Source organism: Lontra canadensis, unplaced genomic scaffold (genome assembly GCF_010015895.1).
Source record: "Lontra canadensis isolate GAN:19392208 unplaced genomic scaffold, GSC_riverotter_1.0 scaffold11, whole genome shotgun sequence".
Lineage (NCBI taxonomy): Eukaryota > Metazoa > Chordata > Mammalia > Carnivora > Mustelidae > Lontra > Lontra canadensis.
In genome coordinates, this window is record NW_022631005.1 from 23,883,689 (window position 1) to 23,897,150 (window position 13,462).

A 13,462-nucleotide genomic window follows, 5' to 3' on the forward strand; every position below is an offset into this window, starting at 1 on the left:
TCTTCTAAAAACTTGAGAATCAAAATGCAAGACAAATTCTTAACTGTTAAGGAGCCAAATTTAAAATACCTAAAAATAGCAAATTCATTCAGATATTTTGAACATTGACTTTATCTTCCTTTCTATAAACTGTCTCCTGGTTGGCAGGTTCCAAGAAGAAAGATGAGTAATATTTAGCAGTTGATTAGTCTGTCTTAGAAAATTCCAGTACTAACTTAGACAAAAAGGACTTTTTTGCTAAAGTGAGAAATTACATATTTACTTCTTAGAATAAAAGGTAATGTGTGGATATAGTAAAAATTAAAATTCTAAAGGTTCAAAAAAGATATAAAAGGAGAGGGCACCTGGGTGGCTCAGTCAGTTAAGCATCTGCCTTCAGCTCACGTGGTGGTTCCAGGGTCCTGGGATTGAGTCCCACATCGGGCTCCCTGCGCAGCCTAGAATTTGCTTCTTCCTCTGCCCTCTCCCTGCTCATACTTGCTTTCTCACTCTTTCTCTTTCTCTCACATAGGTAAATTTAAAACTCTTAAAAAAAAAAAAAAGATACAAAAGGAAAAACCAGAAGTCTCACAATTCCAGCTTCTCCATCTCATCTCACTCTCTTCCCGCCTAAAATAACCACTGTTGTTTCTTGTGTATCCTTCCAGGGAAAAAAATGGATTTACAAGCATGAGTATATTCTTTGTTTTTTAAATTTATATAAAAGCGATGGCAGTTTGCATGCTGCTCCCTGTTATCACTCACCAGATAGTGACTTGCAAAAGTTGGAACAAAGCAGGTCATGCAGTGCTGTTTATCACCAACCAGAACCAAGGAAGGAACAACTTTGTTTACTAACAGCCAAGAACTTGGTATCAAAAGAACTTGATAGAAGTCTGAGTGGACAGGTCTACTTACCAGGAAACCAGTACTGGATTTTTGTGGGATTTTTAAGTCTTTCAAAAATCTTTTTGAGTGGACTATCAAGACTCTAGTATTTGAAGTGCTTTGAACACCAGAAACCTGGGAACCATAGCATTGAAGTCACATGTAGATCACTCCACTAATAAAGACTGCTTAAATAAATAATAATAGAGCTTCAATGCTTTTATACAAATAATACTGCTGTGAACATCTTTGTCACTGTGACTTTCCATACTCAATTTCCTTAACATATATTTTTTTAAAAAAAAGATTTTATTTAAGACAGCATGAACGGGGGAGTGGGAGGGGCAGAAGGAGCAGGAGAAGCAGACTTCCCGCTGAGCCGCAAGCCAGACCCCCCAGGATCATGACCTGAGCTGAAGGCAATCGCTTAACCAGCTGAGCCACCCAGGTGCCCCCTTAACATACTTTCTAAGAAATACGCTTCTTGAAACAAAGAGAACGATTTTAAGCTTTTAATGCTCATTGCCAAGTGATTCTCCAAAAGAAAATGCAAGTTTACCTTGCCATCAGCAACTTACGGAGGAACAGTTTTCACTTAATTCTCCCAAGCATTAAATAACATTATATGTTTTTAAAATCTCTGCTAATTTGAGAGGTAAATTATGTGTCATCATTGTTTGCTTCAACTTGCATTATCTTCATTTTTTCCCTTATATTTACCTACTCAGGCTTTTTCTTTCAAATGATTTGTTATAGTTTATTGCCTATTTACCTTTTGGAATCTCAATGTCCTTTACTTATAAATCTTTATGATCTCTATATGTTAAAGATGTTAACTCATATAGGTTGTAAGTCATTTAGCAAATGGTTTTTCCCAGTGTTTCAGTTTTTTGTGTGAGGCGAACGTGATAACCACTACACTACGGAAACTTTCCGTTTTTTGTGTATAGATATTCTGTAACTTTTATACTTGGAAAGGTCTCCCCTTCTCTTGTACAGTTTAATATTCAACTTCATTTTTTACTCAGTTTTTTTACTTGTTGGGTTTTTTTTTTTAATTTCCTGAATTCTATCTAGAATTGGAATTTCTCTTCTCTAATAAGGTCTATTTTGAGTTTATTTTTCTGTTCCACTGATCTGGGTGTTTTTGTGCTGATACATTCTTACTTGTAGGTTTATATAATACCTCATGGTGCTGGTTTTACTACTTAACCCCCTCCCTTCGATCTGTTTCTTTTTTCAAAAAATAAGAGGTTTAATATTTAGAATTATATACAATAAGCACATTAAACATTAAAAGGGAACAGTGAACAATCTTTACTCCACCCATTACCAATGATTTCTTGATTTGTTTTCCCTAGCAGGTCTAATCTTTGAGAGCATATTTTGTTCTATATTTATCCTCCTACAACACCTTCAGGTTCTACACTATTTGTGTTAAATCTTGAAATGGCCAAGATTTCCTTTCAGCCCTTAAATTTCTTCTATATCTACCTCCCCGATTGTATTATTCTCTTAAAAAGTATTTTTTCTGATTAGAAAAATAGTACATGCTTATTGTAGAAAGTTCAGGGGAAAAACCCAAAAATACAAAGAACAGCATAATTTCCTATAATTTCACATCTGTTAGTGGCCACATTGTGGTGGTTTTTACCTAGCCAATCAAATTCACATTTTGGTGTTTTCTTTTCTTTATACAGTCAATTTTAATATACTTAGACAAAATTGGGATTATGCTTTATATGGCTTTATCACTTTCTTTACAAAATAGTCTATCATGACTGTCTATCAAATATTTACTTTGTGTTCCCAGCACCTGGCATGATTGTTGCACACTGTAATCCAAATGTGAAATTGGAGTGGTAATCAATCAAAGAGCCAGTGTCAGTGGTGCTATTAATAACAATTAACATTAATTAATAATATTAATTGGGTGTGTCACAACTCTAAATATATTACCTGTATAATCCTCAAGATTATAGGGGAAAAAACCATGAAAAGCATACTATTACTTTCTCCATTTTGCAGATGAAGAACTAAGGCATAAAGTAATTTAGTAATTTTCCCTCAGGCCCCTTCCTAGGAAATGACAGGATAGGATCCTAGGTCTTTTGATTTCAAAGCTTTTTACTCTTTACCAACCTTTACACAAAGTGTTACCCCCTAGTGCTGACCAAGAGACATTTTCATGTGCTAACTGTTTTTGTAAGTCCTGTAGAGCTCCATTCTCTCAAGGTCTTTCCTATAGCATTGGAGTTCATCACAGCATGGCTTTGTAGTGCAGCTAGGTCATTGCTGCCTATCTGCACTAGTAGAGCAGCTAATATACTTACTAAATCACATTCCCTTCCATTTCACAAAAACATTCTGTTAAAAGTTTCTCAAACATTCTCTGGTTTTAGTAGTTCCCGAGGATAATGTTATTTTGATCCATCTGCAGATTTCTGTACGGTAACAATCTTTATCCATTCAGTATCTTTAAATCCCCTTGAATGTGTTTAGAATGTGTAACTTTCTTTTTTAAGATTTTACTTTATGACTGAATCATACTTCAAAGGAAAGGGAAAATAAGTGTATATTTGGTGCTTAAAAATATGTCAGTCATATATATTACTCTGAAGTCCATAGATTGTGTTTCTGTTGGCACTTTGTTTACAACCTTTTTTCTTTTCTTTTTTTAGACTCATGATTGTGGTCTGATTTGTGTTTCAAGATACTGTATGTTGGAAGTAATGATTATAAATCTTGCATTTTGGGGTGGGGTTGCAAGGATTCTAAAATTTTTTGAAAGATTTTTTTGAAATCTTTTGATATTCTATAAAACAATCTGATAAGAAAAGTGGTCTTGTAAAGATTTAACTCATTTTATGAGGAAGTAATTTCCCGAAACTTGATCAGAGACTTAAAAAGAGTCTGCTTTAGAGGAAAAGGATGTCACAAGGATAGTCACCGAATATTATGAATAATATTTTTTGATATTTTGATATTTTTAATATTTCCCTATTAAGAATAGGGAATGGCAGTTCCTTATGAAAAGAGGGGAGACCCACAATATGTAAAAATAAAACTGATTATAGAGGATAAATGGAATGATCTTTTATATGCAAAGTAAGTTATTTGGAGAAGCATCTGGGTGGCTCAGTTGGTTAAGCATCTGCCTTTGGCTCAGGCCATGATCCTAGGCTACTGACATAGAGCCCTGCTTTGAGCCCTGTGTTGGGCTCCCTGCTCAGCATGGAGCCTGCTTCTCCCTCTCCCTCTGCAGCTTTCCCAGCCTGTGCTCTCTTGCGCTCTCGCTCTCTCTCACTATCAAATAAAATCCTTAAAAAAAAAAAAAATTTTAAGTAAAGGGGAAAATGTGGAACTCTTAGAAAAAGGACAGGGAAGATGATAAGGGAAAACAGAGGAAAATAGAACATGGACGAAATTAACCTGTCTTTCTAGGTGCTCTTTAAAATATACTTTGGTGAGAAGTAAAATGGACCACCTGCACAGAATGCTTGTGTTCACAGTACTAAGCACTTTATTAGCACTTCTGTGGTTTCATCGTTGAAGATCCCATAGTGGTTAGCACAGTGCCTTTGCCTGTGTACACTTGATATTGAATGAATGTTTAAAGTGATCTGAAGTTACTTGAAATTGTTTAATCAATGGAATGACAAAATAATTTTCTGATTTATAATATTTTTTTGAAATTGGTGACTTGCCTGTGTTCTTATAACATGTTAAAAACATTTTCATTACCATAGAGGGAATTACGGTAAGTTCATTACCATAGAGGGAACTTGGGTTTCTTTAAAGCTTGTCAACAGTATGAGTATATGGAAGCTGGATACACATATGTACGTGCCTGATGAGTATAGTAAATTGTGGCTCAGTTTTAAAGTAGAGAAACATTTTTCTTCTTTGTAAAAACTTGAAGTAGCATGTTCTTAATACACTTGTGTTCTTTCTGTCTTATGCAGGAAAGCAGTGTTTCTTGGTCCTACGTCAGCAGCAGTTTAATGTCCAGGCGCTCGTGGCTGTGGGAGACCATGCAAGCAAGCAGATGGTTAAATTTGCTGCCAAGTAAGTAAGCAATTATATCCTGTTGTCAGAATAAACAATGGTGGGAACCAAGACTCCCAGGGATTTGGACCATTTTCATACATTAACATCAATGCTTCGTTTGTTTAAAAATGTAGTTATTTAAATTGTCAGTTCAGTATTGCTGAATACATTAAACTTACAAAAGAGAAAATATGGAGCACAGGCTTGAAATTCAATTGGAACTGCTGAAGCAGCACTCTATACAGACAAGTCACATTTACTTTCAAGTAGAGTAACAAAAAGCCTGGCAGCCTCAACATAGCAAAGCAACTTTATTTTGTTGTGTTTGTTGAGCTTCAGTTCCTACCTCCCTCCCCCAGTTTGAGATTTGCATATTAAGCAACAAGTTTTCTAACTGAAAACTAAAAGCATATAAAATAAGAGTGTAGTTTTGCAAATGATTCCCTCCTAAAGGAAGTAAAACAAATGTCGTAACATTTTACAGCTTTTAACTTTGACATCAAAAGGGTTAAAGAAAAGTAAAAACAACCCACTCGCCGCCCCCCCTCCCCACAAGTTTTGCTGTCTGGCTCAGAGTTCCTGTAGAAATGCATTGTTCTGTTATGTTTGCAAGAGGCAGGATATAGTGTAGTGCTTGTTTATGCTGTAGTTCTAAGGTAGTAATAGTTGGTAATGTGGATAGTTTTGTTTGTGTTTTTCTCAATTTATTCAGAATTTTATTTCCATGATAATGATCAAAGAAGATTTGGAAAAATGGCTGATCTTTATATTTTAAATAATAGCATACTTCATAGGCATAAATATTTTTTAAAAGAAATTAAATCTGGGATAATTGTTAAATTTTCCTATTGATTTTTATCTCTGTTCTTCAGTTGTATGCTTTCAAAGATGAGTGTAGATAGATAGAATCATCAATTTTACAACTAGAAAGGAACTAAAAGATGATCTAATTTAACATCCTAATTTATATTCGGGCCCTCCCTGACTCCCTTAGTGTTTTACATGTAGTGGATGTAACAGGTATGGGTTTAGAGATTTATTTATCAGATTTAGTTTTATTGTATCACAGCAGTATCTGTACTCTGGTTTAAAAACTCCCGTGCCACTAATGACATCAGTTCACTGATGAACGCAGTAGTATTTGTATTACTGATAGTCCCATCTCACCCTGTCTCCCAGTCCTGCTACCCAGAGACTTCTATCTGTCTGTATCTTTTGGTGAGTAGGTTTACTGTTTTCATCTCATGGTCTGTAAGGGTGTGTGCTTATGGGGTACGTTGTCAGCTAGCCTTCTAAGGTCAGTCCTGTAAAGTGGGACATAAATAAGCTTGGTCCCTAGAAATAAACTTTCCACACAGAGCCTTCTATAAATAGAGCCTCTGGTAACCATAGACATATATGCTGAATTATATTTAATATACTGAAAAATACTGGGAAAAAGTCAATTTCAAATCAACAATAATCATTATGGCTTTTGTCTTTTATGTGTTAAATTGGCTCTGAAAACCAATTGATAAAGCTGACAGTTTTAAATAGAATGTGTGTCTCCATTAAATTGCATTATAACCTTAAAGTCTTAACATTCCTAAAGAAAATATTCTAGTCTAAAAATCTTTTGAAATTCCCACTTACCCTTAACATTTAATAAGAGATATCCTACTGACAAAAGGACAGTGAATTCATGTGATATCTTTAGAAGTAAAGTAGTCCACAAATAGTTATTTCTTATTATTTTGGATCCTCTCAAACTCTTGCAACTTGACCAACAGCAATTGGCCATTATCAGAGATCAGCCAACGCTTTCTAGCTGGCAAAGCTACTTGCAAATGTTCTCCCAAATAGAATTTAGTTCACTAATGTCCTCATAATACATAAATTAAAGAAGGGTTTTCATATAAATGATATAGTGTAAGTGTGAACTTTCTCTTAGGCAAGGCAAGAATTTAGATAAGTTAGCCTGGATTTCATAATCCTGAAGTAGAACTCAAGATCTAGATGTAATTCAGCTTAACAATTAAATTGTGACTCGGATTTTTTTTTTTTTTAAGCAAAGAACATGTATCTATTTTAGTCTCTGTTCCACCCCCCCCCGCCCCAAAATGGATTTTATATAACTAGTAATGTGTGGGAAAAGATGTTTTCATAATAGAGCTGTTGCAAATTTTAAAGCCTTTGGTTATATACAAATGAATGAAGCCAATTTTATACAATAGACTTAACATGTGGTACTTACATTAATTATTTAACTTTTGGCACTACTCATATGTTAAAGTATCTAGCCTGAGTAATTAAAAGTAAGTGTGTTAACAACTTTGCTACCTAGTGAAAGAGGAAAATTCTCATGACTAAGACTGTGGCAAAAAATATATGTATTTTTTAATTTGAAATATGTTTGACACACAATGTTACATTAGTTCAGGTGTACAGTGTGGTGATTCAGGAACTCTGTGTATTATACTATGCTCACCACCAAGTGTAGCTACCATCTGTCACCATACAATTTCACCGTACATTATTACAATACCATTGACTCTGTGACTTCCTCGTTCCATCACTGGAAGCCTGTATCTCTTACTCCCCTTCACATTTTTTTGCTCATCCTCACAATCCCCGCCTCCCCCCCGCCCCACAACTACCAGTTTGTTCTTTGTATTTATGGGTCTATTTCTGCTTCTTTTCTTTATTTGTTCATTTGTTTTGTTTTTTTAGATTCCACATGTAAGTGAAATCACATGGTGTTTGTCTTTGTCGGACTTATTTCACTTAGCATAATATCCCTCTAGGTCCATCCATGTAAAAATGATGAGTTTTTAATTTTTGTAGTTATTTGATAATTTTCTTAGGAACATGATTTTATGCCCCTGATAGGTCAGCTTGTCTTTCTTACGTGACTTTAGACTGTACTTCTCAAGTAGTATTGAAATCCTGATCTTTCTTGGTAACAGAAGTCTGAGGCACATGTTGTTTCTCACAGAAAGCCAGTAGAATGATCTTATGTTCAAAGTGCCAATTTTTAAAGAAGAAAATCAGGAACAGAAAAATTTTACTTTAAAAATTACCTGTTCTTTTCATGAATAAAAATAAATCAAGTGAGGTTATAATGTGAATTTTAAAGAACTTTCAGGACTGTTTTTAGGGGGAAATTGTGTTTGCTTTTTTCTTCGTCTTTCAAAATCCCTTTTCCTAAAAATTATCTTTACTGACTAGGCTTTACATAAACTGTTTTATTTAAAATGGGCATTCAGGGACACCTGGGTGGCTTAGTTGGTTAAGCGTCTGCCTGCGTTCAGCTCAGGTCATGATCCCAGACTCCTGGGATGGAGCCCCACATTGAGTTCCTTGCTCAGCAGGGAGCCTGCTTCTCCCTCTGCCTCCCACCCTCCCCTGCTTGTGCTCTATCTCTCTCACAAAGAAAAGAAGTAAAATCTTTTAAAAATAAAATAAAATAGGTGTTCACTGACTCCATTGTGAAAACAAAGATTAAGGTAGCTGTCATATATTTATCTTTGAAGTTATTTGCTCTGTCAGTGCTGGCATTTTTGTAAAACAAGAACTTACGTTGTGAGGTTATTATTAAATCATAAATAACATTAGAAAGAAATTACTTTACTTGACATTAACAGATGAAAAGAATTTTTATAACTTACTGTAATCCATTATACTCACATATCATTGTTATATCATACTGCAAAATCCTTACCTTAAGCTCACATAGACTTTCTATATCCTAAGCATGAAGAATAATTTTCAGATATGACACTAGAATGAAAGTAATCATATAGTTAGTTTCTAAAATTTTTTTGATAGTAAAATATTTTTCTCTCTCCAAATGAGTTTCTAAGGCATTGGCTTCTTTTTTGATTCTTTTTTTAGTGTTGTTCTTTTTAATTTCTGCCACATGTCAGTTGGGTTGGAACAAAATAGTCCGTTCAGATATAAACTTAATATTTGTTGAGAGATACAAGCTTTTTGCTCTTCCTTAAAGTCTGTACTCCCAGAAGTTTATTTTCAAGTGGTATTTTTATCTAAAATCTCTAATTGCTTCCTATTTCCAACCATGTGCAATATTCTGCCTACGAATTCCCTCATCACAATGTCATTTCCTACTACTTTGCCATATATGTCTTCATATTGGACAGATTCTCTGTGTCTGTGATGACCTCTCTTACTTTTATTTTAGAGGTTATGCTTTTATTCATTGAATCCTCATTCTTTGTAACTTAGCTTAAGCCCATGTCTTTGATGACCCTCAGTCATTGGTTTCTGTTTTCATTTTTTGGGGATCCATAGATATGTTCTTAGGAGACTGGAAGTTTTTTATGTTTTTTAAAATACAGTGTATATTTCAACGATTACCTTAAGGTTATTATGTAAGAGTATTTTTCCATGTCATTTTAGAGGCTAACTTGTAACAGAAACTTGTTGTGTGAATTCAATACTTTTCATATAGCATTTACTGTCATATTTACAGTTTTGTTCATGCCAGCTGAAGCCAGACAATATCCATGTTCTGTACTAATGATATTTCACTGTGGTTTGAATAGCACCAGATGCTGAGAACAAGTTGGATTACTAGGTGATACTTAATAGTTAAGAGGCACCCTGAAATTTTAAAAGCCTATGCTATTCCAGCAGATTTACTGAATCCTATTTTTGTCTATGTAGGGGCAGCAGATCACTAATAATATAATAGTTCCCATGCAAAGAAAAATGTTTCTATTTCTAGTTCTAGTAGTTATCAGATTAGATACCTGTTTGATTCAAATATCAATTAACAACACTACATTATTAACTTTCATATGGACAAGGCAGTTTTATAAAATTATCAACTGATACTTTATTTACAGTGTCATTCTTAGATTGCTGTTTGCTGTATTTGGGTTAGTTATGGGGCCTAACTGTACTAAATCAACCTCAGACTTAATGTTTTAATAATTCTTAGCAGATGTTCTTCACATTACTGGTAATATGCAACTGGATATGAGACTATAACTTTTAACAGTAAACCAAATGTCAGCAGTTTAGTTTTAGCAAAGTTTAATATTGTTATTTGAATTTTGTTATCTTTAATACTGCTTTCATTTTCCTTTAAAATTCATTTTGATTTAAAGTTAAGAGCTAATATAGACAGAAAGTATATTAATGGTTGCTTAGGACTAGGGGAAGAATGAGGGGATAAGAGAGTGATAGCTAAAGGGTACAGAATTTCTATTTGTGCCCATTTCTTGACTGGATTATTTGTTCTTTGGGTGTTGAGTTTAAAAAGTTCTTTACAGATTTTGGATACTAGTCCTTTATCTGATATGTCATTTACAAATATCTTCTTCCATTCTGTCCATTGTCTTTTGGTTTTGTTGACTGTTTCCTTTGCTGTGCAAAAGCTTTTGATCTTGGTGGCGCCTGGGTGGCTCAGTGGGTTAAAGCCTCTGCTTTCGGCTCAGGTCATGATCCCAGGGTCCTGGGATCGAGCCCCACATCGGGCTTTCTGCTCAGCAGGGAGCCTGCTTCCTCCTCTCTCTGACTGTTTCTCTGCCTACTTGTAATCTCTCTGTCTGTCAAATAAATAAATAAAATCTTTAAAAAAAAAAAAAAAAAAAGCTTTTGATCTTGATGAAGTCCCTGTAGTTCATTTTTGCCCTTGCTTCCCTTGCCTTTGGCAACATGTCTAGCAAGAAGTTGCTGCAGCTGAGGATGAAGAGGTTGCTGCCTGTGTTCTCAAGGAATTGATGGATTCCTGTCTCACATTGAGGTCTTTCATCCATTTTTGAGTAAATTTTTATATGTGGTATAAGGAAATGGTCCAGTTTCATTCTTTTGCATGTAGCTGTCCAATTTTCCCAACACCATTTGTTGAAGACATTGTTTTTTTTCCATTGGATGTTCTTTCCTGCTTTGTCAAAGATTAGTTGACCATAGAGTTGAGAGTCCATTTCTGAGTTTTCTATTCTGTTTCATTGATCTTTGTGTCTGTTTTTGTGCCAGTACCATGCTGTCTTGTTGATTACAGCTTTGTGATAGAGCTTGAAGTCCAGAATTGTGATGCCACCAGCTTTGGTTTTCTTTTTCAACATTCTTCTGGCTATTTGGAGTCTATTCCGATTCCATACAAATTTTAGGATTATTTGTTCTATTTCTTTGAAAAAAGTTGATAGTACTTTAATAAGGATTGAGTTAAATATGTAGATTGCTCTAGGTAGCATAGATGTTTTTGCAATATTTGTTCTTCCAGTCCATGAGCATGGAACATTTTCCCATTTCTTTGTGTCTTCCTCAATTTGTTTCATGAGTATTCTATAGTTTTCTGAGTACAGATTCTTTTCTTCTTTGGTTAGATTAGGTATCTTACAGTTTTGTGTGGTTTTTTTTTTAACAATTGTAAATGGGATAGACTCCTTAATTTCTTTTTCTTCTGTCACATTGTTGGTGCATAGAAATGCTACTGATTCTGTGCATTGATTTTATATCCTTCCACTTTACTGAATTCCTTTTTGAGTTCTAGCAATTTGGGATAGAGTCTTTCGGGTTTTCCACATAAAGTATTATATCATCTGCAAAGAGTGATAGTTGCCGATTCACATGCCTTTTATTTCTTTTTGTTGTCTGATTGCTAAGGCTAGGACTTCTAGTACTGTGTTGAACAGCAGTGGTGATAGTGCACATCCCTCCATGTTCCTGACCTTAGGGGAAAAGCTCTCAGTTTTTCCCCATTGGGAATGATATTCGCTTTGGGTTTTTCATAGATGGCTTTGATGATATTGAGGTATGTACCCTCAATCCCTACACTGTGAAGAGTTTTAATCAAGAAAGGATTCTGTACTTTGTCAAATGCTTTTTCTGCTTCTGTTAAGAGTATCATATGGTTCTTGTCCTTTTCTTTTATTAATGTAGCTATCACATTGATTGATTTGCAGATGTTGAACCAACCTTGCAACCCAGGAGCAAATCCCACTTGGTCATGGTTAATAATCCTTTTAATGTACTGTTGGATCCTATTGGCTAGTATTTTGGTAAGATTTTTGCATCCGTGTTCATCAGGGATATTGGTCTATAATCCTCCTTTTTGATGGGGTCTTTGTCCGGTTTTGGGATCAAGGTAATGCTGGCCTCATCAAATGAGTTTAGAAGTTTTCCTTCCATTTCTATTTTTTGGAATAGTTTCAGAAGAATAGGTATTAATTCTTCTTAAATGTTTAGTAGAATTCCCCTGGGAAGCCATCTGGCCCTGGGTGCTTGTTTGTTGGGAGATTTTTGATTACTGCTTTAATTTCTTTGTTCATTATGGGTCTGTTTAGGTTTCCTATTTCTTCCTGGTTCAGTTGTGATAGTTTATACATCTCTAGGAATGCATCCATTTCTTTCAGATTGTCTAATTTGTTGGCATATAGTTGCTCATAATATGTTCTTATAATTATTTGTATTTCTTTGCTGTTGGTTTGATGTCTCCTCTTTCATTCATGATTTTATTTATTTGGGTCCTTTCTCTTTTCTTTTTTAAATAAATCTGGCCAGAGGGTTATTAGTCTTACTAATTCTTTCAGAGAACCAGCTCTTAGTTTCGTTGATCTGTTCCACTGTTCTTCTGGTTTCTATTTCATTGATTTCTACTCTGATCTTTATTATTTCTCTTCTCTTGCTGGGTTTAAGCTTTATTTGCTCTTCTTTATCCAGCTCTGTAAGGTATAAGGTTAGGTCGTGTACTTGAGACCTTCCTTGTTTCTTGAGAAAGGCTTGTCTTGCTATATACCTCCCTCTTAGGACCACCTTTGCTGCATCCCGAAGATTTTGAACAGTTCTGTTTTAATTTTCATTTGTTTCCATGAGTTTTTTAAAATTCTTTAATTTCCTCATTGGCACATTCATTCTTTAGTAGGATGCTCTTTAGCCTTCATGTATTTGAGATCTTTCCAACTTCCCTCTTGTGATTGAGTTCAAGTTTCAAAGCATTGTGGTCTGAAAATATGCAGGGAATGATCCAGTCTTTTGGTGCTGGTTGAGACCTGATTTGTGACCCAGGATGTGATCTATTCTGGAGAATGTTCCATAGCAATAGAGAAGAATGTTTATTCTGTTTCTTTGGGGTGGAAAGTTCTGAGGAGATATGTGAAGTCCACCTGGTCCAGTATGTCATTTATAGTCCATATTTCCTTGTTGATCTTTTGCTTAATCTATCCATTTCAGTGGGGAGTGGTAAAGTCCCTGATTGTTATTTTATTATTGTTGATGTGTTTCTTTGATTTTGTTATTAATTGGCTTATATAATTGGCTGCTCCCATGTTAGGGGCATAAATCTTTACAACTGTTAGATTTGTTGTTGGATAGACTCTAAGTATGATGTATTATTCTTCCTTTAGTCTTTGGTTTAAAATCAAATTTGTATGATAGAAGGATTGCCACCTGGCTTTCTTTTGATGTCCATTAGCATAATAGTTTTCCATCCCCTCACTTTAAATCTAGAGGTGTCTTTGGGTCTCTTTGAGTCTCTTGCAGACAGCATGTTGATGGGTCTTGCTTTTTATCCAACCTGACACTTGTGTCTTTTGATTGG

The 13,462-nt window shown here is 34.9% G+C and overlaps 1 protein-coding gene across 1 annotated transcript in view; it reads left to right on the forward strand.

Moving 5' to 3' along the window:
* DARS1 (aspartyl-tRNA synthetase 1) overlaps positions 1-13,462 on the forward strand; it is a 64,538-nt gene that overhangs the window by 11,881 nt on the left and 39,195 nt on the right. Inside the window, exon 4 of the mRNA XM_032856151.1 lies at positions 4,833-4,935. Within this exon, the coding sequence (XP_032712042.1) occupies positions 4,833-4,935 (103 nt within the window). The remainder of the gene's footprint in view (positions 1-4,832; positions 4,936-13,462) is intronic.